Here is a 24,305-nt window from a genome sequence, read left to right as displayed (position 1 = left end):
TTCAATTTTCTTATTTTTACATGAATAGTGTTTCCGCGTTACAGACATCACATTAACGTAAGAATTGAAAAAAAATCCCAAATTGGACAAATTGTTTTTCACAGGACCGCAACGATATATTTACACATACATCAGTGTGCATATTCTCAAGACACATTAACTAAATAAACACTATTAGAATATATTGAGCTACATGAATTGCAGTTGGTACAGAATTTTGCCTATATCCAGTGCAGTAACAAAATACAGAAAAGAGGTATATACAATGTTATTGGGGCAAAACTATGGGAGGGTTGTTCAGTTCACTGTAAAATGTAATGAGTTCACTTTACTTAAAAAAAGTCAGGAAACCGATAGCCTCAAAATTACCAAGTAAAGTAGATGTCTGATTTTAAGTTGTTATAACTGACTTTTAGACAACTTATATAATGGCAGTAAACTTAAGTGAATTTAACTCAAAATCCTTAGTTAAGTTGACTCTAAAATGTAAATTTTGACTAATTAAAATTGTGAGTGGCGGCACGGTGGTCGACTGGTTAGCACGTCCGCCTCACAGTTCAGAGGTCGTGGGTTCGATCCCGGCTCCGGCCTCCCTGTGTGGAGTTTGCATGTTTCTCCCCGTGCCTGCGTGGGTTTTCTCCGGGTACTCCGGTTTCCTCCCACATTCCAAAAACATGCATGGTAAGTTGATTGGACACTCTAAATTGCCCCTAGGTGTGATTGTGAGTGCGGATGTTTGTCTCTGTGTGCCCTGCGATTGGCTGGCAACCAGTTCAGGGTGTCCCCCGCCTACTGCCCAAAGACAGCTGGGATAGGCTCCAGCACGCCCCGCGACCCTTGTGAGGATAAGCGGTACAGATAATGGATGGATGGAAATTGTGAGTTATGTTATTTAAGCTGCACTCGTAAAATTAAGTTTTCCTTACAAGTTCAAGCATTCACATTACTAGAGAAATATCAGGAAACTGATTGCCTTGATTTGTCCAAGTAAGCTGAACTTCACCTGATGAGCTAATGAAACAAAGTGAGACAACATATTAAATGGAAAACAAAGTTTAATCATTTAGCTTTTTTTGTTCATATCAAATGTAAAATAGAGTGCATGTTGAAAAATACGTTCCAATATAATTTTTAACTAACAGTTAAAACAAACTTTTTGGGCTTTGCTCTTTATATCACATACAAAGGGAAAAAGAAAAAAAATCACACCATGAGACAAAAATTGCAGTAAGTTGCCAAAAAGTCATAAAAACATGTACAATTACGAGAAAGTAAATTTACACATTTAAAGAACCTATAACTGTAATTCTGATGTTTGAGACAACTACTAAAAACTGCTCAGAGCTTCCTGTTTTAAATTCTTGGTGGATGAGTTTATAACTGCACTAGACATTGACTTTCAACAGATATTAAGTCTGAGATAACCAGCTGAAGAACAATCATGTCACAAAAGGGAAATCAAAAGTTAAATAATTTTCACGTTTCTCCACAAGAAAATAAAACAATTCACTGTCTGAATTGTGGCGATGAGGTTCCCTCTCACAGGCAAGGGAAAAAAAAAAAACACCATTCCAATAAGGGTAAAGGTTTCAATGTGACGCAACATGTCACATCACATACACACTGTGATTACATTCAATTGATGAGAATATATTTTAAGTGATTGTATTTTTGGTTTAAGTGATTTATGTCCAAGTGAGAGAAGCACCCTTAGGATGAAGTCAAAGGTGTTCTTCAGTTCTTGAGGATATCCCAAATTCAGGGCGTATACGAGCCCAAAGAGTAAGCACATGGCATGTGGAACATTATCAAGGCCATCCATCGCAATTCTTCCTTCCAAAATTATTGCAGTACCCGAAGATTGAAGGTGCACTGAGTCAAAGGACATGGGTTCGTCCTCAGGAATGATGGTCAGGATTCCAATGGTGATGTCTGACACGCATGGTTCATTGCAGTCCTAAAACCAATAGCAGGAATACAGCAATTAGAAATCAGTTGTTATCTTAATTTTGTATGGCAGAAAACACAAAAGACAGCCTATAAAAGTAAGCTATACTCTGATAAGAGATATTCAAGTAAATATGGCACATGCAAAAATAATTAACAGATTATTTCATTCGTGAGGATTAGGGCTGTCACAAACGATTATTTTAGTAATCAACTAGTCACCGATTATTTTTTGGGATCATGCGTAAATTGCAGTTTAACAAGTTAGATTCAAACATTTCTCTTTAAACAAACTGAAAATGCATTCCACCATAACGAAACTAGACTAACATGCACACATTTTTAATATGTATACGATTTGTATGTGTACACGCACAAAACTTTCGACAGTAAACTTACCCCATACTTGCCAAGTTGAAGAGCGGCCCAAAAAAATCTGTAGAGTCGCTCTTTCAACCGCCAACAAGCATGCTGTGTTTGCTGAAACTACACCTCAAAAACGACCACTTTATTTACAGAGTTTGGACGTGTAACGTTATCATTACATGAAGAGCTGGTTGAGCTTCACATGCTAAAGTTGATCTTTACACATGAGCTAAACATAAAGTTAACTTCCAACTTGGACTAACGAATAAGGTACACAACAAAAATACCAACTAAACCTACCGTGACACATCATCCATTTCTCATGTCACTTCCCTCTCACTCACTGAGCGTCAGCTGCCTCAACATGTCGTTGGTGAGCAACTGCGCATGTGTGTTCAACGAGATTCCAAAAACTGCAGAGTCTCTCCGAGTTTTGAAGACACTTCTTGCTTACTGATACTTCTAAGTATAGGTGACTTGCAGCTGACAAGTTTGTTTACTTCCTTCAGTGGAAAGTTGTCTTTACTAAGTTTAAGTGAGGAGAGTCAACAGAGTAAGCTAAAATGAGTAAAGGCCACTTTTTATTCTAAGTAAGATATACCATTACATTTTACAGTGTTGTTGAGTGAACTGACTGCAGTGATAAGTGAGTCACTCCAATTTCTGCTGGTTTTAATCAGAGTTTGACCAAGTCATTTGCGGAAAGCCTTGACTTTTATGATGCTCATTGACAGCGCGAGTGTACGTTACGGGTTGAAGGCATGGTTCCACTAACGATGACCTCATCATGTCCCAAAGGCCATGGGGCTGTTGAGGAATGTGAGGAGTCACTCCATGCCTTCAGACGCTCGGTTGGCATGTCCTGTGTAGAACAAGGGGTGCTTGTACATGGAACATTTCCATACTGACTGACAAAAAGTTATAGTTGTGAGTAATAGACATATTGTGTGTAAATCACATACCAAGACCTCGGCTGACTTGAGTTTGTTGCAGCTCCAATATGGCAGGTGTACAATACCAAGCTTTCTGGGATCATTCATCCAGGCAAAGTGTCCTCCTTCGGGCCATTCCAACTTGCCTGCTGAGTCTCCGATTGATTATTATTTCTTGCAGGGCCGTCACCCATATGACTTCCTTTCCTTTAGTGCAGGGGTGTCAAAGTCAAATTGACGGAGGGCCAAATAAAAAAAATTTCGACGAGCCGAGGGCCGGACTGATAGAATGTTCATTGACATTTTTTTAAATGTCCAGATTGGATCGGGTCCTTCGCGCCTGCTGATGATGTCACGCTTTATATTTCTGTAATCTATTCTTTGCCTCTATGTTTGTCACCCCCATGGCTGTTGTGTTTTTATGTTCCTAGTTACTAAATGAAAAATAAAATAAAGTACATTACTGCTACTTTTGTGAGGTAGCTCGTACGTCACTTCCGCTTATGACCCGAGAAGAAGCTGCTGCCCGTCTTGTGAAACAATATCAGTGGAACGTTTACGTTTCTCCTGCCAAACTGGAAACAATTTTCTGGTTGACTCGGGCTGCAAGATTGTATGAACTGTACATAATGTGAAGTAAAACGGATAGGATCATATGATTGCTATGATGTCTCCAGCTGACTATTTCAGAGTGGCAAGGTATGGATGTGGGTGCTCCTGTCAGAGCACACAGGCCCGTATTCCACTTGGCACGCCTATTTATTGTGATCTGCAACAATACAGAAAGAAAAACCTAGCAACATCATCCAATGCATATCCATTTGTTAACAATATGCCTAAACATTACAATTCACTGTATCAAGAAATTAAACAACTAAACAATACATACAATACATATTCACACGTTTCATCATTAGAATAGTAAGCATACTAGCCGAAATAACTAACTAGTGTTCATCGTGACATCACTCACGAGAACATATCAAGGTTATTATGTACAGCAGTGACGATAAGATAAGATAAGAATGCCTTTATTGATGCCACAGTGGGGAAAGTTTCATTGTTACTGGGGAAAGTTTCATTGTTACAGCAGCAAAGATATAGGTCACACAGGGACGGCGGCATAATGTGGCCATTAATGTATAACATTGACGGCAAACATTTAGGATCAAACCTATGTAAATATACGCAGTGACATGTGTATATACACATGTATATACACACCAACCTACATCTACATAAAAAGTATGAGGAACACTCATTTCGGCCTGTACATAGTACAGAGGAAAAAATACTCTAAGTAAGTGACAGTGCTGCAGTGGTGTAGTGAAATGTAAGGGACAGCATTGGATAAAAATAAAACTAGACTAACAGTAGTGGGGAATGTTGAGTATTGCACGGTATTACTGACACGAACCTAAATTATTAAACTCACCTTTTAACATTTACACACAACAACAAACGTGGTGAAACACGGGAAATCTGCAACTACTGAGTTTGCTGGTACAAACAAACTACTGGCTAGCTGTGTCGAAGGAGGAAAATGAAAAGAAACCACGTCTCTCGCTATCAACACTGAGCGCTTGAGGAGCATTCAATGCCTGCTCACAGTGTGGGACATCTCAGAACTACATTCAATTAATTAATTATCAAATGCCAACAATTATGAATACTAAAACAACGTGGGATTTCTAACATGAAGTAATTCTTAATAAAGCGTGTTTTACTCCGAATAACCTTTCACCACAATCTGATTCTGAAGCCACGAAAAGTGACGTGAAGTCTTCAGTCGGCAAGTAGACGACCGAAGGATGATCCTCGCAAAAGTTGCTGTAATGTTCGTTATAACAACAGCCAGGGGGTGGCAAACATAGATGCAAATAAATATATGACAGAAATAGTGTAACGAATTGGGTTATCTGTGTTGTGGTCGAATCTGTGTCTTGCCAAGTTGTGTTGTTTCCGAGGTTCATGAATGTATCGAGCGGTTTGCTGGATGGGAGGGCATGCGAGCGAGAGAAGCCGAGGACGAAAAGGAGAGCAGTGGCTCTTTTTTGACTGAACGGTTGTCATACTGTATTGTCGTCGGCTGCGACCCACAGTAGCCGGTTGGACTAATAAAAAACGTGATAATTAAACTGCGTCTGTGTTCTTGGAAGACGCTACAATACATTTTAAAGTGTGACATCATCGGCAGGCGCGAAGGACCCGATCACATCTGCTACTCACACCGGCTTGCTGCGGGCCGGATCTAATAATAAATCAATATCATCACAGAGGCCGTAGAAAACCTTCTCCTTGACTTTGACATATGTGTGCTAGAGGATTCACCCGATTAACTTCAGGCTTGGGCCGTGTGATCTTAAGACCTGGGACAACAACAAGGGGGTAAAAAAATCTTGTGTTTTCGAAATACTATATGACGGGGACGGGACATTCATATTTCAAGTCCACCATTTTGAATTTCCTTTATGTTTGGTCCCATTTTTGGCTGTCACATTTTAAAGAACTCCTCCTAGAGATTTTATTTGATTGTCTTGAAATGGTGGATTTTTCAGCTTTAGATGTTCAAGACGACAAGGAAAAGCAAAGCTTTTTATTTCGCCAAATGCTGTTGCCGACACTGATTTTGATCTAAATGAAAACAATTTTTGATCTTTGGTCTAAACATTCATGAAAATATGAAAACTTCACACACACATCACACCTGGAAAATAATCAATATATTATTAGTTTATTGTGCGTTTTTTACAAAATATCTCAGTAAAAACCCCTAGAAACCTTTAACGAACAGTTGTTAGTTTCAACAAGTTCAATGAAAAGTTGGAGGCATAATGTAACAGCTAAAGTTCTTCAGAAAATGTATCTTGGAGCCATTTACTATACCTAACAAGAAGTCCACCTTTTTTTAATTTCTTTCAAATTTGCCACCAGTTTTGGTCTTTTATACATAGAAGTCAAATTTTAAAGATCTCCTCCTGGATATTTTATCAGTTTGTGGGGGCCTTGACTTTGACATATGTGCTTTAGTGCATACAGGCTGTATCTTCTGGCATTCTTATTGTACTTTCGCCTGAAACTGAAGCCACAGCAATACCAGCAATACAAAGTTAAATAATCTAAAGATCCTGACAGACTATGGGCAGAAAATTTGCTATATACAGAGGACAAAATCATTTCAACACCGTAAAGACATCATCTCGAGGACTTATATTTTATTTGCCTTCAGATGTGAGTGTTGGTAGATTGCGGTGGAAGTTATAATCCAAGTCTGCCAGAAGCACCCTTGCCTCATAAACAGAGGGAGAGAATGCTTGTCGTTTGCCAGTATACATCAGAATATGGTTCTGGAATGCCGGCTGCTGAAGTTCAGCTGTTGATCTGGTTTAACACAAATCAAAAAAACATTTTAAAAAAATAGTTTTAGTCAGCAGAACATCCATAAACTATTTGTCAATCTTTCACAAACGGAGACACTTGTGGACACTCCCCAATCAGTGCTTGTTGAGAATGATGTCAACTAACGCTTTGTGGGGGTTAAAGAGTCTTGCTGTAACCATTCTTTTCCATGACCGTCTTTGAGATGTCCATGCTGGCAGCTTCCAAATGTGCTTATTACATACACGATGCACGATGCAGTATGCCAATCCAAAGCGCCTTTATGGAGAAAAAAAATATGTCGACAAATCTGTACAAAATAAATAGTTTTAGTGATAGCAGGGTCAATTCTGTTAAAATAAGTAGTTCTCTCAAGGAACTCTTGCCTTGTTCCTGCCATCTTGCAGCACCACCAGAAATGGTTAATGATATCTTTCAACCACAAATTAGGATGAGATTGCCGCTTCACCTTTGCTGCCTTTAGGACAAATAAAGGGTACGGAAGTACATTTATACACAAAATTAATTAAACCCAGAGGAATTGGTAGCATTTTCACTGTTATTGTGTGAGGATAAGAAAGAAAAAAAACGCATTAAACTTTCTTGGAAAATTAGGATGAATAATCTTCTCTATGTTGGTTTATATCAACTTCTGTCAAACTCACGCACTACAAGATGAAGGGTTTCTCACGCGCATACTCACATCCCAAAATGAATGTAACTTATCGCAGCTACGTTTTTTAGACAGATTTTTAGCCCCATCCCATGTGTCCAGGCTATGGCGAATCTTCAGATCATTAAATTTCCCTATCTCGGGGTCTGCAACATAGTATGTATTTTTAATAGGGGTGTCAGTTTAGCGTGTTATTTTCTGTGTTAATCCAACCCCCTTTTGACGCCGTCAATTTTTTTGATCGCGTGATTAAGTTTTCCATAGAACCAGTGGCTGCATTGATAAAGGCTGATGGTCACCATGATCTATACATGTATATTTTTAAAAAAGCTTTAGAGTAGAGCTGCTTCAAAATATTGACGATGAGGATGAATTACTCGGCTGACACATGGACGGCTGAGTGCCCCTGCCCCGCAGTGATAGTCGCGACGTACGCGTTGGTAGTGTAACCCTTAAAAGTTGTTCTTCCTCCTCGGAGGCCGTGGTATGGTGGGTTACAATATAGGTTTGACTTTATGCATTCCTTCTCCCCTCTTCCTTGCTAAAGACAACCGACACGGCAGGACAGTGTTTTGTTGCGCCTTTATTCAGACGTGAGCAGCCTTGCTCTGATTCACCTCTCTCTCTCCTTTCTTCTCCGCTCAGGAAATGCGCCATACCAAACCAAATCAAAAAGGAATAAAAACTTAAGCACAATATAAATAATTAAATACATACTCACAAAAAATATTTCAGCATTTTAGAAAAATAATAAATACAAAATAATATGTTGTTTGCTCCAAAGCAGCTGTATTTTATAACGACACACGCAGCGCGATGGAGAGCCACACGGGACAATCTCAGCGGTCCACATCCGTAAAAATGACTGCTCTCGTAGTTCTAAATCCAAGCCGTGCTTGAGCAACAAGTCGCCCTCAAGAAGAAATAAATATATCTCTGCGCGTGTTTGCGTAGGTGTGTGTGTGTGTGTTTGAAATGGCTATGGGCTGTTTGTGTGAGTTGAATCCAATGCTTGTTTTTTCAATTGAAGTGGAAGTCAACCCAAACGTTTTTTTTTTTCAAGAATATGTTCTACGCATGGCCTTAGTTGAAACAAGGCATTCTGATTAATATTGTGTATGTGGAATATGAGTCAAGCAGCAAAATCTAGCCATCTCAGGGGTCCGCCATTTTATCCCTTCTGTCAACTGAAAATGACAATACAAATGCCCCGAGGACTCAAATAATAAGAATAAGAATGCCTTTATTGATCCCACAGTGGGGAAATTTTCATTGTTACAGCAGCAAAGATATAGGTCACACAGGGACGGCGGCATAATGTGGCCATTAATGTACAACATTGACGGCAAACATTTAGGATCAAACCTATGTAAATATACGCAGTAACATGTGTATATACACATGTATATACACACTAACCTACATCTACATAAAAAGTATGAGGAACACTCATTTTGGCCTGTACATAGTACAGAGGAAAAATACTCTAGGTAAGTGACAGTGCTGCAGTGCTGTAGTGAAATGTAAGGGACAGCATTTGATAAAAATAAAACTAGACTAACAGTAGTGGGGAATGTTGAGTGTTGCACGGTATTACAGTAGTGGGGAATATTGGGTATTGCACGATATGAGCTCAGGTGCAGGACTGCACGATTGCACTAATGTCCGCCAGTTTGTAGAGACTACACAATGTTCTTGTTAAAGAGTCTGACAGCACCAGGCAAGAAGGAACAGCGGAATCTCTCCTTTGCACAGCGAGGGTGTAACAGTCTGTCACTGAAGGAGCTGTGGAGTGCTGTTAGGGTGCCCTGGAGGGGGTGGTCCGGGTTGTCCAGCATTGATGACAGCTTGGCCAACATCCTCCTGTCCCCCACCGAGTCCACAGAGTCCAGGGAGCAGCCCAGGACAGAGCCGGCCCTCCTGACCAGTTTGTCCAGCCGCTTCTTGTCCCGGGCCGAGACGCCGCCTGCCCAGGTGACCACTCCCTGGAAGATGACCGATGCATCCACCGAGTCATAAAAGTTCCTGAGGAGTGTCCCCTGAACCCCAAAAGACCTCAGTCTCCTGAGTAGGAAGAGTCTGCTCTGACTCTTCCTATAGAGTTGTCGCACCAGTCCAGGTAGATGATGGCATCATCCACACTGATGCCAGGCTGATATGCCTTCATCTTCTTCAGCTGGTTCCTCACCTGAGATGTTGTGAAGGCCAAGGCTGGGCAGGAGGGAGTGGTGGCTATCTGGTGTGACACGCCCAGCAGGAGGAGTAGGTGGAGGCTGCAGCAGGAGAGACTGCGGACCAGAGGTTTGTACACAGACTGGAGAGCCACCAGGCTGTGATCAGCTGTGCCCAGCGGGGGGAGGGGCAGTGATGTGTATGCCTCCTTGGTGTTGGCATAGAAAAGGTCCAGTGTTTTATTGTCTCTGGTGTGGCAGGTGACATACGGTGTGAATGAAGGCAGAGAGGAGGAAGGGGAGGAATGATTGAAGTCACCAGAGATGAGTATCAGGGCATTTAGGTGCTGTGTTTGTAGCCTACTCACTGCTGGAGTCAAGACATCACAGGCTGTGTCGCTGCTGGCAGCTGGTGGGACGTAGACGGTCACCGCGATCACATGACTAAACTCTCGCGGGATGTAGAATGGCCTCATGCCAACAGCTAGCAGCTCAATATCCCTGCTGCAAAGCTGCTCTTTAATCGTGATGTGCCCAGGATTACACCATCTATCGTTCACAAACACAGCCAGCCCTCCTCCATTTCTCTTTCCACTCTCCAGCGTCCTGTCCGCGCGTATGATTTGGAAGCTGCCCAATTCTACGACCGCGTTCGGCATTAGCGCTGTTAGCCACGACTCCGTGAATAGCATCAGGCTAGCCTCCCGGAAGTCCCTCTCATGCCGGGTAAGCGCCGCTAGCTCGTCCATCTTGTTGGGGAGCGATCTAACATTCCCCATGATAACAGACGGGAGGACGGGATGGTATCGTCTCCTCCTTTCCCGGCGTTTAACCCCCGCACGAGATCCCCGTCTCTTCCTCCTCAGCTCACGGGGGATATCGGGTCTCGCCCCGGGAGCGGGCGCAGGGTTAGCACGGAGTGCTAACAGCTGATTCCGGCTGTAAACAATGGGGGCGCGGCTCCGAGCCAAGTTGCCGGACACGATCGCGCAAAAAATAGCCATAGCAGCAGCAAGAATACCGCAGTTTGGGTGTCCATTGCTACGCAAGTTACGACTATCAACTATATGAAAAAAGTATGAGGTAGAGTAATATTAAGGAACAAAAACACACGAAAAGGCTCACCGATGAGCCGGAGCTACTGTAGCGGGCTGCCACTTGCGCGCCGGAACCAGAAATTCTAGCCACCACTAACGACCAATCATGGCTCAGTTTCAGCAAACAGGTGAGCTGTGATTGGTCGTTACCTGAGCCCTGAGCAACCTTGATGTCATTTTCAGTTGACAGACGTGATAAAATGGCCACCCCCAGTGATGGCTAAAAACAGGTGGATTATTCCACTAATGCAGTACTTATCAGAATGCCTTGTTTCAACTAGTGGGCTTGCATAGAGCGTATTCTTGACAAATAATATGTTTGGATTGACTTCCCTTTAATAAAGTATTTGCATAAGAAAATCAATCCACTTATTCATATTTAGGGTATTAAAATTCAAGAAAATAATGGGACAGAAAAATCAAGGGATTTTTTTACAATAAATAATGTCCGATTAACTACGAGTTATCTATGAAAAAAAGTGATTAACTATGATTAAATATTTCAATCGATTGATAGCACAAATTTTTAATGAATATTAGTTTTGACTTATGAAAATGTTCACCAACAAGTCATCACTTCAATGTGTATTGTATTTGCATGTGCATTACTAGTACTTCTGTGACCACATAAATTGCAAACAGACAAATCGAGCAGACAGATTCAACAATTAGATAAATCATGCTGTTACGGCCCACGATGTTTCGTGTCCGTTAAGTTGTGTGTGCGGGAGAGTGCTGCCCCTGCTCCTTCCTGATTAGTGGCCCTCGCCTCCAGCTCAGCCAGACAATCAGTGCGGCGGAGTGTGACCAATTGGTTTCAAGTGTGCCACCCGCTAAACCCTAGCAATCAGTTTTAAAAGGACTGGTTGCTGGTAGACCTGGCTGGCTGTGTGTTGTATAGTCCAGTCCTTTGGCTGGCTGGCTGGCTGTGTATTGTGGTGTTCTGTGTGCCAGTCAGTCCCTATAACTTCTGTGTGTTTGTACCGCTGTCTTTCGTTTAGTGCACTAAACAGTTGGTGGCCATTTAAAAAAATAAAATAAAATCACCAGCTAAATTGCATAATTACTGGCACAAACCCACAGAGTCTTGTCTCCCTGGTTGAGACAACCAAAACTTAACCATTCGGCTTTCATCGCTGTCCCTCTTGTAGTGATGATGACTTTAAATGGTGCAGTTCTGTCACACGCTTTACCTCTGCTCAAGACCTTTGGAAAATTATCGAAAGGCATTTTGACCAAGTCAACCAATTGCCTCAGACATCCCTCGTACACAAATGTTGCCTTTACATCAACAATGTCTTCTCCCCTTTCATCTTTGACATTTTCTGGCAAAATGGGGCTTGGCAGCTGCTCAGGCACATCCATAGTTTCTTCAATGGAGGGCAGATCATGCACAGAATCATCTATACCGATAATTGGCAGCTCATCAATGACCTGTGTATATTTTAATGCACCTCCCATTCTGTATAACAGATAAATACATTTACAACAACTTACACAGCCATTAAATGATTTTAAATTGATAATAGATAATGACTATTAACATGGTGGCACGGTGGACGACTGGTTAGCACGTCCGCCTCACAGTTCGGAGGGCGTGGGTTTGATCCCGGCTCCGGCCTCCCTGTGTGGAGTTTGCATGTTCTCCCCGTGCCTGCGCGGGTTTTCTCCGGGTGCTCTGGTTTTCTCCCACATTCCAAAAACATGCATGGTAAGTTGATTGGACTGTCTAAATTGCCCCTAGGTGTGATTGTGAGTGCGAATGTTTGTCTCTGTGTGCCCTGCGATTGGCTGGCAACCAATTCAGGGTGTCCTCCGCTTACTGCCCGAAGACAGCTGGGATAGGCTCCAGCACGCCCGCGATCCTTGTGAGGAGAAGCGGTATAGATGATGGATGCATCGATGGACTATTAATATACCGCAAAGAAATAGGTGGCATATACCGGTACTCTTCATCAGAGCTATCCTGGTCTTTGTGTTCCTTGGGATGTATTGCAGAATTTTCTTCTACCCAATCAATACCGAAAGACACAATATCTTAATAAAACAACGTTAACCAAAATTGTGTTTGAAAACTAAGAAAAGGTTAATACTTACTCACTATTCATGAGGTCATTGTATTTCTCCTCGTCCAACTCGCCCTCAGCAATACTCATCTCTTATGTAGTGAAAATCTACACCGGATGGGTCCGTGTATTCGGTGTCTGAACAGTTGTTGTGCCTAAAAGGGATTCCCTGGCGAAAACTAAGTCCCGCTGTGATTCAAGAACACAATTTTTATCGAACACAACAAAAAGCATCATTTTTGACTCAGTTAGTATAATATTCTAAATATTGTCATTTGAAGTTATAGCCTAATGTGATCACTCCGAAATCATTGTTGATTCCAAAAAAAAAAAAGTGTTTAAGGGACAACATAGGCCTGTTGTTGGGCGATAGGTCTAAATCAGGGATCTCATACTCCGGTGCTCAAGGGCTGCTTTCCTGCATGTTTTAAAATTTTACCAGCTGCAATACACCTGATTCAAATGATCAGCACTGTTGCCTCCAGTCTGGCCTCCAGGATGACCACTTTCTACCCCCCCTACCGCTAACCCTGTCTTTTGGGATTTTTTTTAATTGTTTTTGCGACATCTGGGAGCCGTCCCTTGGGGTGGGGTGGGCGTTGTTACTGTCATGTTTGGTCAGTGTTGGTTTGGGTTTTTTGTTTTTGTTTTGTGTTCTCAGTGTTTCTGTGTCTGTCTCGTCAGTGATTATTGTGTCTACCTGTGTGCATTCCACTCTCTATTGTTAGCCTATTAGCTCCCTGCTACCTCATGTGTCTTGTCCAGGTGTTTCTCATCTTGTCAGTATGCTTGTATTTAAGTAGCTAGTTTTTGTTCAGTCCTGTGTCTATGTTGATGTTGTCCTAGTCTGTCTGTGCTTTTGTGAGGTTCAGTCCCGTTGTGATGATTTTTTGTTTCATTCACGCCGAGCCCTGCTTCCCTGCTCATGCCAAGCCTCGCCATCCTGGTCAAGTCCTGCTCGCCACGGCGGTCAATTTCTACCAAGCCACCCTGGTCAAGTCCTGCCACACTACTCCAGTCACATAGAACCATGCTGCTTCTGTCACTACACATTAAACTCACCTGAATCCTCCTTCTGTCTCACACTGTTGTTTTTTTGGTCCTCCACGCCACTTCCCAACACCTGATCCTGACACTCGCAAGATGTATTTATCCACTATGTTCTATGGCTATACCGATAAACCAATAAAAGCAATAAACCAACTGCATTTCAATTTTATCTGGAAAAACACAGTCCACTACATCAAAAAATCTTAAATTGTAAAGACAATTGATTTTGAAGGTTTAAACGCCATAATAAAAATTAAATGGTTAAAGTCGTGTAGCGAAAATGGGGGTCACTCGTAAGAGTGTCAATAGTTTGTAGCGGCTGGGAGCAATGCCTGCATTACTCCTGCCCGCCTCTAGGGGCACCACGTTATATTCATTCATTCATTATCCATACCGCTTATCCTCACAAGGGTCGCGGGCGTGCTGGAGCCTATCCCAGCTGTCTTCGGGCAGTAGGCAGGGGACACCCTGAATTGGTTGCCAGCCAATTGCAGGGCACACAGAGACAAACATCCGCACTCACAATCACACCTAGGGGCAATTTAGAGTGTCCAATCAACTTACCATGCATGTTTTTGGAATGTGGGAGGAAACCGGAGTACCCAGAGGAAACGCAGGCACGGGGAGAACATGCAAACTCCACACAGGGAGGCCGGAGCCGGGATCAAACCCACGCCCTCCGAACTGTGAGGCGGACGTGCTAACCAGTCGTCCACCGTGCCACCATGTTAATAGTCATTATCTATTATCAATTTAAAATCATTTAATGGCTGTGTAAGTTGTTGTAAATGTATTTATCTGTTATACAGAATGGGAGGTGCATTAAAATATACACAGGTCATTGATGAGCTGCCAATTATCGGTATAGATGATTCTGTACATGATCTGCCCTCCATTGAAGAAACTATGGATGTGCCTGAGCAGCTGCCAAGCCCCATTTTGCCAGAAAATGTCAAAGATGAAAGGGGAGAAGACATTGTTGCCGACCACCGTGCTGCCCAATTTGACGAAAAACCTCATTAAATCAGTCATAAAATGTGAAGGTGCTACAATAAAATAAGTTGTGAGCTCTTGGAATAAAATAGAGGTTAATACCTTGACCCAAACACACACAATTCACGCTTGACTTCTGTATATGGACAATGTTTATTAACTATTCTAACATACAAGAAAACATTATGATATAGCAAGCCTAAATAAAGGAAGAAAAAAATAAGAAAACAAATATCGAAATTAACTGGGAGGAAAGGAAAAAGGGGGCCGGCACGGTGGTCGACTGGTTAATCACCAGACTATTTAAGGATTGCCAAACCAAAAACCTAATGTCAGATTACTCACCTTGCTCACGACTCTTTCTCCAAATGCTTTAATTTTCCAGACGCTTCTTGTTTATACCCAAATTCTCTCACCATGTTTTGCTTTTTTCATGTCAGTAGTATTTTAGTTTCATGTTTCTTTTATTTATTTTTTTTTTTTTATCTTCTTCATATCTTTAATGTTGTGTTTATATGTTCAATCAATCAATCAATCAAGTTATAGTCTCTGTATTATATGCGCTTTGGGCTTCCTTGTCCTTTTGTGACAAGCAATTTTCATTTATATTTGTCTTTGCCTTTTGTATTTTTGGTTTGTCTCGTTCATCCTGGGCGCTTTGGGCTTCCTTGTCCTTTTGTGACAAGCAATTTTCATTTATGTGTCTTTGCCTTTTGAATTTTTGGTTTGTCTCGTTCATCCTGGTTAATTGTGACCAGCGTCATATGTTGTACTGTATGTTGTCAGACTTGCGCATTTTGTTTAAATACAACTTTGTCAATTCTCAGCCAAGTCTCAATTTACAGAACCCACAAAATATTTTATCCATACATGTAAATGATGCAAGGTAAAGCCCATATTCATAGCTTTTTTAGAGACAGATGCAAGATAGCTATGGAATTTCTTTCAAACATGTGACATAAGAATGCTGTAACCATGATGCAAAAAACAGGAAGACTTACAAATGATGACCTCCGACGTGTGTGTGCGTGAGAGTAAGTTTGACGGTAGTGACAACAGATCAAAACACTAGCATTATTTGCCCATGTTGCTGGTACTGTTACAAAGACATTTTTGTTGGGTCTAAGTAAAATGGAACAGTGCTCTCCCCCAAAGAATCTCCTGAGTGGATGCCAGGGCTGTGGACATACAATGAACAAACTGAAAATGGATCTTAGTAAATCCTTAAAATTAAATCTACAAATGATAGCACTGACACAAAGCTGTCTCGTTTTATTTCCTGTTGCTTCTGTGCCTTAACTCGCTTACCTACTTTTTTATCTAAGGCCATCAAGAGATAGGAAGATGATCAACACATCTCAAATTTATCATAATAAATAAAGGCATCCAGACAACAAAAGTGCAAGGCATTATTTCATTTATTTAGTAATACAGCGATTATTCATTAATAGATCTCGTAAGGTTTATTTTTTCCATTCGGCCACCTCTGCATCCTCTCAGGCCGGCAAGGAATATCTGAGGTTTGGGGACACCTGTCTCACCATCTCTCTTAGTTTGACAAGCAACCTGCTTGGGGAGCCAGGTTTGAGTGGCATTTTCCCGCCTCATGTGGCTCAGGTGGGTCTGAGTTGAGTGCGTGACTGTTGTTCGAAGATCAGCCTTTAATTTTCAAGTATATAATAGCTGTATCAGTCATGAAATGCCCCCTTGTAGCATACAACACAGAACAACAATGATTACGTTAAATAAGAGGTCTCAAACTCATGGCCGTTTATAACCCGAAGGATGATATTTTGAAGGCCTCTACTTGACATTAAAGTTAAAATGTTAAAAAATACTTTGCTCTCATTTGTGTTTGTGTGGGGTGTGTAGGCTTCTACATGTTGTTATGATAAATACATTCATCTGTATGTTTAATAATGTGACTGTCGGCTGTCACATCTGCCAGTTCAAACCCTTCTGTGTGGAGTTTGTGTGTTCCCTTGTGCTTGCATGTGAATAAACCAGTTTTGCTCAGTCCAAATATGTAAAGATCCCACACCACATATTTTTTATTTAATAATCAGTGATATCCTTTAGTAGGGTTCGCAAGATGATTTGTGTTGCATACGACTACAATGCCATTTTCCAAGTTATTTCAGTTGGTCTCTAATGCCTAGCATGAACATTAAATATGTAAATAAGCTCTGTTATGATCGGGTTGTTGTTCTCCTAAATTTTATAAGGAAAATGGCTTTCCTCTGAGGTATACAAAGTAATTGCTGATATGTGGGTGTCTTGCGGCCACCATGTCTCTGCAATTGTGTTTGCTCAAGTTACATTCAGCATCAGAAATTGTGGCCAGTCACTGTGTATTCTGAGGCGGCCACTGGAGCGCGACAGCCTGGTCACCCTGGAAGAAAATGTTTCTCCTTTTTTTAAAATTTTTTTTAAAGTCCATCTCTATGGCGACACCCAGAGACCTCGCAGCCACCCAGCAAGTACTCTGAGGAGGACTGGCCTGAATGAAGCCATAGTCCATGCCTGGTTCTCAGTTGTAGTCTGATTTTTATTTATTTATTTTTTAATTTATACCGGTACATAAATTTACCTCCATGGTGACACCACGCAATCCTGAGAATTGTGTATGTGTGGCTGTGTCGCTTAAAACCTGGAAATATATTTTAAGCACGTGCGAAAGCTTATGTTGACCAAGCCATCCTTCATGAAATGTGCCCATAAACAACACAATTCTGGTTCCACAATGCGTAGGATTTTCTCCTAAAATACATTTGAAACAGTTTATTCCTCAACTCCTCCAAGATTGGCAGCTGATGTAAAGTTTGAGCTTTACACAAGACACAGGGATGTTGTTGCCGCTCCATCGTTTATCCTGAGATGAGTAGCAATTGCAAAGAGGACAGGTACTTGAATAATGAGTCAAGAATCTATATCACAATGGCACAAATTCAAATCTGCACTCTTTGCCTTTCCAAGTCTATTGTATACAAATAACTGCATGGATGTCAAACTTAAACCATGTATGCCAAGGTCTCAGCTTTACCTATTTATGTATAAAAGAGTGGAAAAAAATGGATACTGGTGGCATGGGACCATTTAGTTAAACATTTGGTATGTAAAAGATACAATTTTCTATAGCTGTGAATGTGGTTCTCATTGATTTTAAACAGCCACTATAAGCCTGTATTTTTCTTTGACATTCTGTATTTACAACACTGCTATGAAATAGAGGGTGCATGGTGGGATGAAATCATCCATCCATTTTCTGAACCGCTTATCCTCACTAGGGTCACGGGCGTGCTGGAGCCTGTACCAGATTCCTTCGGGCGGTAGGGCGGGGTACACCCTGAACTGGTCGCACTGCACAGGGTGCACATAGACGAATAACCATTCATAATCACACCTATGGACAATTTGGAGTGTTCAATTCCCCCCGTGAGCCGTCACCTTATCGTGGTGGAGGGGTTTGCGCGCCCCAATGATCCTAGAAGCTACGTTGTCTGGGGCTTTATGCCCCTGGTAGGGTCACCCATGGCAAACAGGTCCTAGGTGAGGGACCAGACTAAGCACGGCTCAAAATGACCCCTTATGATGAGTAAAACTAACGGACCACGTTTTCCCTCGCCCGGACGCGGGTCACCGGGGCCCCCTTCTGGAGCCAGGCCTGGAGGTGGGGCTCGATGGCGAGCGCCTGGTGGCCGGGCCTGCACCCATGGGGCCCGAAAAGGACACGTGGGTCCCCCTTCCCATGGGCTCACCACTGGTGGGAGGGGCCAAAGGGGTCGGGTGCCGTGTGAGCTGGGCGGCGGCGGAAGACGGGGACCTTGGCGGTCCGATCCCCGGCAGCAAAAACTAGCTCTTGGGACATGGAATGTCATCTCTCTGGCAGGGAAGGAGCCTGAGCTGGTGTGTGAGGCTGAGAGGTTCCGATTAGATATAGTCGGGCTCACCTCCACGCACAGCTTGGGTTCTGGTCCCAGTCCTCTCGAGAGGGGTTGGACACTCTTCCACTCTGAGGTTGCCCAGGGTGAGAGGCGCCGAGCAGGTGTGGGCATACTTATTGCCCCCTGACTTGGCGCCTGTACATTGGGCTTTACCCCGGTAGGTAGCCTCCCTCCGCCTGAGGGTGGGGGGACGGGTCCTGACTGTTGTTTGTGCTTATGCACCAAACGGCAGCGCAGAGTACCCACCCTTTTTGGAGTCCTTAGAGGGTGTGCTGGAGGGCGCTCCACCTGGGGACTCCATCGTTCTGCTGGGGGACTTCAATGCTCACGTGGGCAATGACAGTGAGACCTGGAGAGGTGTGATTGGGAGGAACGGCCCCCCCGATCTGAACCCGAGCGGTGTTCGGTTTCTGGACTTCTGTGTTCATCACGGATTGTCCATAACGAACACCATGTTCAAGCATAAGGGTGTCCATATGTGCACTTGGCACCAGGATACCCTAGGCCGCAGTTCGATGATCGACTTTGTAGTCGTATCATCGGACTTGCGGCCGCATGTTTTGGACACTCGGGTGAAGAGAGGGGCGGAGCTGTCAACTGATCACCATCTGGTGGTGAGTTGGCTCCGATGGTGGGAGAAGATGCCGGTCCGACCTGGCAGACCCAAACGTATTGTGAGGGTTTGCTGGGAACGTCTGGCAGAATCCCCTGTCAGAAGGAGTTTCAACTCCCACCTCCGGCAGAACTTTTCCCACGTCCCGGGGGAGGCGGGGGACATCGAGTCCGAGTGGACCATGTTTCGTATGTTTCCATTGTTGAGGTGGCCGATCGGAGCTGTGGCCGCAAGGTGGTCGGTGCCTCTCGTGGCGGCAATCCCCGAACCCGCTGGTGCACACCAGCGGTAAGGGATGCTGTCCAGCTGAAGGAGTCCTATCGGGCCTTTTTGGCCTGCGGGACCCCGGAGGCAGCTGACGGGTACCGGCTGGCCAAGCGGAATGCAGCTCTGGCGGTTGCTGAGGCAAAAACCCGGGTGTGGGAGGAGTTCGGGGAGGCCATGGAAAATGACTTCCGGACGGCTTCGAGGAAATTCTGGTCCACCATCCGGCGTCTCAGGAGGGGGAAGCAGTGCACCATTAACACTGTTTATAGTGGAGATGGGTTGCTGCTGACCTCAACTCGGGACGTTGTGGGTCGGTGGGGAGAGTACTTCGAAGACCTCCTCAATTCCACCGACACGCCTTCCACTGAGGAAGCAGAGCCTGGAGACTCTGAGGTGGGCTCTCCTATCTCTGGGGTTGAAGTCACCGAGGTAGTCAAAAAGCTCCTCGGTGGCAAAGCCCCGGGGGTGGATGAGATCCGCCCGGAGTTCATAAAGGCTCTGGATGTTGAGGGGCTGTCATGGTTGACACGTCTCTTCAACATCGCGTGGACATCGGGGACAGTGCCTCTGGATTGGCAGACCGGGGTGGTGGTCCCCCTTTTTAAGAAGGGGGACCGGAGGGTGTGCTCCAATTACAGAGGGATCACACTCCTCAGCCTCCCCGGCAAGGTCTATTCAGGGGTGCTGGAGAGGAGGGTCCGTCGGAAGGTCGAATCCCGGATTCAGGAGGAGCAATGTGGTTTTCGTCCTGGCCGTGGAACAGTGGACCAGCTCTACACCCTCAGCAGGGTCCTCGAGGGTGCGTGGGAGTTTGCCCAACCGGTCTACATGTGTTTTGTGGACTTGGAGAAGGCGTTCGACCGTGTCCCTCGGGGAGTTCTGTGGGGGGTGATCGGGAGTACGGGGTACCGAGCCCCCTGATAAGGGCTGTCCGGTCCCTGTACCACCGATGCCAGAGTTTGGTCCGAATTGCCGGCAGTAAGTCGGATTCGTTTCCTGTGGGGGTTGGACTCCGCCAAGGCTGCCCTTTGTCACCGATTCTGTTCATAACCTTTATGGACAGAATTTCTAGGCGCAGCCGAGGCGTCGAGCGGGTCCGGTTTGGTGGCCTCAGTATTGCATCTCTGCTTTTTGCAGATGATGTGGTACTGTTGGCTTCTTCAAGCCGCGATCTCCAACTCTCGCTGGAGCGGTTCGCATCCGAGTGTGAAACGGTCGGAATGAAGATCAGCACCTCCAAATCTGAGACCATGGTCCTCAGTCGGAAAAGGGTGGCGTGCCCTCTCCGGGTCGGGGATGAGATTCTGCCCCAAGTGGAGGAGTTCAAGTATCTTGGGGTCTTGTTCACGAGTGAGGGTAAGATGGAACGGGAGATCAACAGGCGGATCGGTGCAGCGTCTGCTGTGATGCGGACCCTGTATCGGTCTGTCATGGTGAAGAAGGAGCTTAGCCGAAAGGCGAAGCTCTCAATTTACCGGTCGATCTACGTTCCTACTCTCACCTATGGTCATGAGCTGTGGGTCATGACCGAAAGAACAAGATCTCGGATACAAGCGGCCGAAATGGGTTTCCGGGCGCTCCCTTAGAGATAGGGTGAGAAGTTCGGCCATCCGGGAGGGACTCAGAGTTGAGCCGCTGCTCCTCCGCGTCGAGCGGAGCCAGTTGAGGTGGCTCGGGCATCTGATTAGGATGCCTCCTGGACGCCTCCCTGGTGAGGTGTTCCGGGCATGTCCCACCGGCAGGAGACCCCGAGGAAGACCCAGAACACGCTGGAGAGACTGTCTCCCGGCTTGCCTGGGAACGCCTTGGGATCCTTCCGGAAGAGCTGGAGGATGTTGCTGGGGAGAGGGAAGTCTGGGCTTCCCTGCTGAAGCTGCTGCCTCCGCGACCCGACTTCGGATAAGCGGGAGATAATGGATGGATGGATGGAGTGTTCAATTAACCCACCATGCATGTTTTTGGAATGTGGGACGAAACCGGAGTACCCGGGGAAAACTCACGCAGGCACGGTGAAAACTCCACACAGGAGGGCCAGCACGGATTTGAATCCAAAACCACTGCACTTTGAGGCGGATGTGCTAACCTTTACCGTGCCGCTGGGATGCAGTCATCCTGTCAATGTTGCATTTTCGGATATAGTATCAAGGGTCTAAGCCTAACAGCCCATATTTGTTTGACACTCAATTTTCCCACTTTGATATGTTGAAAACAACTGTTGCTGTCTGACAGGTATTTTATAAGTCACATTAGACAAATCCAGTTACCCTGTGTCCAAAAACTGGTTAACTGGTCTAAAATATTAATGAATTAATACTTTGACTGACCAGTTTGATCGCTGACCTCCGCAGTTCCCACTCATTCCATACATATGACTTCACAATATTTGTCACCAGGGCGTGAACATCTGTCTGTGTGCTGTTTTCAAACTTAGTCACAAGTAGAGTCTTTCCTGCTTGCACCTGTAAAACAGCCAAACCGTTAATCTGTCTGTGTTTAATGAGGGGATGCTATGCGTGATGGTGGTGGTAGGTTGTGGTGATGGCGATGGTACAGCTTGGAGGCTTGGGCTGCTGCATGTAAAGTGGGAGAAGGAAGCTGCATGTGAACTGAGAATGCTCATCACAGAAACAATTTACAGAGTGGAATTGGCTAACCTACAATCGTCATCTTACACAAGGTGGAGGTTGATGGAGTTTGAGAAGTTTAATCAGCTCAGGTGAACTCTTGGCTTTTTCTGCCACCAGTGCAATGAAGTAATCGGGGCTGTGGGCAAATTTCATAGCAGCTTCTTTGGAGTTGAAGACATACAATTTCTCCTTGTGCTTGAGCACACCGATGTATGGATTTCCTACAAGGGGAATGTCACATGTGAAGATGTTCTTCTGTTTAATTAAAATGGGGAAATAAGAGCATGCAACATTGCAAATGATTAAAAAAATGCATCCATTGGTCCTGAGAGCTTCAATATACATACCGAAGCTAATATATACAGGCAGAGTGGCACTATTTTGGTTGAATCCGATATAGTACGGCAGGGATGGGCAACTGGTGGACCATGGGCTGACACAGTCTGAGCGGCCCTTTGATTAATTTAAAACTATATATTTTTGGAGGGGATTATTATTATTTTTTTTTTTTTACAAATTTAAAATAATTCTTCAAAAAAACCCTGACAAACATCCATTATTTTTCCACGAAAAATGGGGAGAATCAGGTAAAACCCATAAATATGCTAAACTGCGGGTGAATACGCAGGAGGTTGACTGTAGTTTAAAGTTGTAATATCACCAATCACCACTAGATAACAGACATGTCTTAGTCATTCCCTCCAGGATTTCTCAGTTTCTATCCCATCTATTAACACAATCAAGGAAATCCTGCAAAATCGCACTTTCCCGCAACCCTGTTTAAACACTGCAACCTTCCCGCAACAATTACGTTTTAAAAATGTATATTTTATATATATACAGTAAACAAAAATACAAACACAATAATTTTTTGCTCCCATTTTTATGAAATGAACTCAAAGGTCTACAAATTTTCCACATACATATCATCATTTCTGTCAAATATTGTTCACAAACCATTCTAAATCTGTGATGGTGAGGACTTGTCCTTTGCCGAGATAATCCATTCCACCTCACAGGTGTGCCATATCAAGATGCTGATTAGACACCATGATTAGTGCACAGGTGTGCCTTGGACTGCCCACAATAAAAGGCCACTCTGTAAGGTGCAGTTTTATCATACAGCACAATGCCACAGATATCGCAAGATTTGAGGGAACGTGCGATTGGCATGCTGACAGCAGGAATGTCAACCAGAGCTATTGCTCATTTCGCTCCCATAAGCCGTGGTGTTTCAGAGAATTTGGCTGTACATCCAATCAGCCTCACAACCGCAGACCACGTAAAACCACACCAGCACAGGACCTCCACATCCAGCATGTTCACCTCCAAGATCGTCTGAGACCAGCGACTTGAAAGCTGCTACAGTTTGCATAACCAAAGAAATTCTGCACAAACTGTCAGAAACTGTCTCAGGGAAGCTCATCTACATGCTCGTCGTCCTCATCAGGGTTTCAACCTGACTCCAGTTAGTAACCGACTTGAGTGGGAAAATACTCACATTTCGATGGCGTCTGTCATGTCGATAGGTGTTGTCTTCACGGCTGAATCCTGGTTTACACTGTGCAGGGCAGATGGCAGAAGTGTGTGTGGTGTGTAGCGTTCTGCGTCCCCAGACCCCCTCCCCAATAAAACAAAACTTTACCTTTCAGAGTGGCCTTTTATTGTGGGCAGTTTAAGGCATGTGTACTAATCCTGGTGTCTAATCAGCATCTTGATATGGCACACCTGTGAGGTGGGATGGATTATCTCGGCAAAGGAAAAGTGCTCACTATCACAGATTTGTGAGCAATATTTGAGAGAAATGTTGATAATGTATATGTGGAAAAGTTTTAGTTTTTAAAATGGGAGCAAAAATAAAAGTACTGCAACGTTGCCAGGGCGGCAAGTGCCCTTTATAGCTGCTCGCAGCTCTAGTCATTATTATCATTTTTTTCTGAGAAAAGAATTGCATTTTTGGGGACCTAAACATGTACAAAATCTCACCAGACTTTGTTCACGCATAGGGACTGGAGAACAATAATAAACAATGAAAACAAAATGGCTATGTAGCACCACCTATAGTGGAAAAATAGTACATTTGACATCACCCTGAGATGTACCAAAATGTCCATTGCAGCCATATTCTAAAATGAGCAGGAAGTGAGCTGTACATTTTTGAATGAGGATTTTTGGCCCGTT

The 24,305-nt window shown here is 44.0% G+C and overlaps 1 protein-coding gene and 1 long non-coding RNA gene across 6 annotated transcripts in view; both read right to left on the bottom strand.

Annotated features, from left to right (window-relative positions):
• Positions 1–2,354: 2,354 nt before the first annotated feature.
• On the bottom strand, positions 2,355–5,571 carry LOC147127781 (uncharacterized). Its single transcript, XR_015083973.1, has 3 exons — positions 4,681–5,571; positions 3,276–4,014; positions 2,355–3,175 (listed from the first exon to the last, which is right to left on the bottom strand). It is a non-coding gene; the product is annotated as an uncharacterized LOC147127781 (long non-coding RNA).
• A 927-nt stretch (positions 5,572–6,498) lies between these two features.
• The window catches only part of cfap206 (cilia and flagella associated protein 206), a 73,520-nt gene continuing 55,713 nt past the window's right edge, over positions 6,499–24,305 (bottom strand). For 2 of the 5 annotated variants that reach the window (XM_086018559.1, XM_086018560.1), the window contains exons 9-11: positions 22,170–22,345; positions 21,822–21,956; positions 16,074–16,332 (exon numbers count right to left, since the gene is read on the bottom strand). In XM_086018559.1, coding sequence (XP_085874685.1) covers positions 16,111–16,332; positions 21,822–21,956; positions 22,170–22,345 — 533 coding nt within the window. In that variant the 3' untranslated portion in view covers positions 16,074–16,110. Of the gene's footprint in view, positions 6,627–16,073; positions 16,333–21,821; positions 22,068–22,155; positions 22,346–24,305 lie in introns of those variants that run through there. The other 3 variants (XM_086018562.1, XR_015083818.1, XM_086018563.1) reach the window with 3 other exon arrangements.

This window comes from Filicampus tigris, chromosome 20 (genome assembly GCF_054856515.1).
Source record: "Filicampus tigris isolate MCC_2025a chromosome 20, RoL_Ftig_1.0, whole genome shotgun sequence".
Taxonomy (NCBI): Eukaryota; Metazoa; Chordata; class Actinopteri; order Syngnathiformes; family Syngnathidae; genus Filicampus; species Filicampus tigris.
Note: the sequence above shows the minus strand (reverse complement) of the source record. Positions and strands in the feature narration are given on the sequence as shown.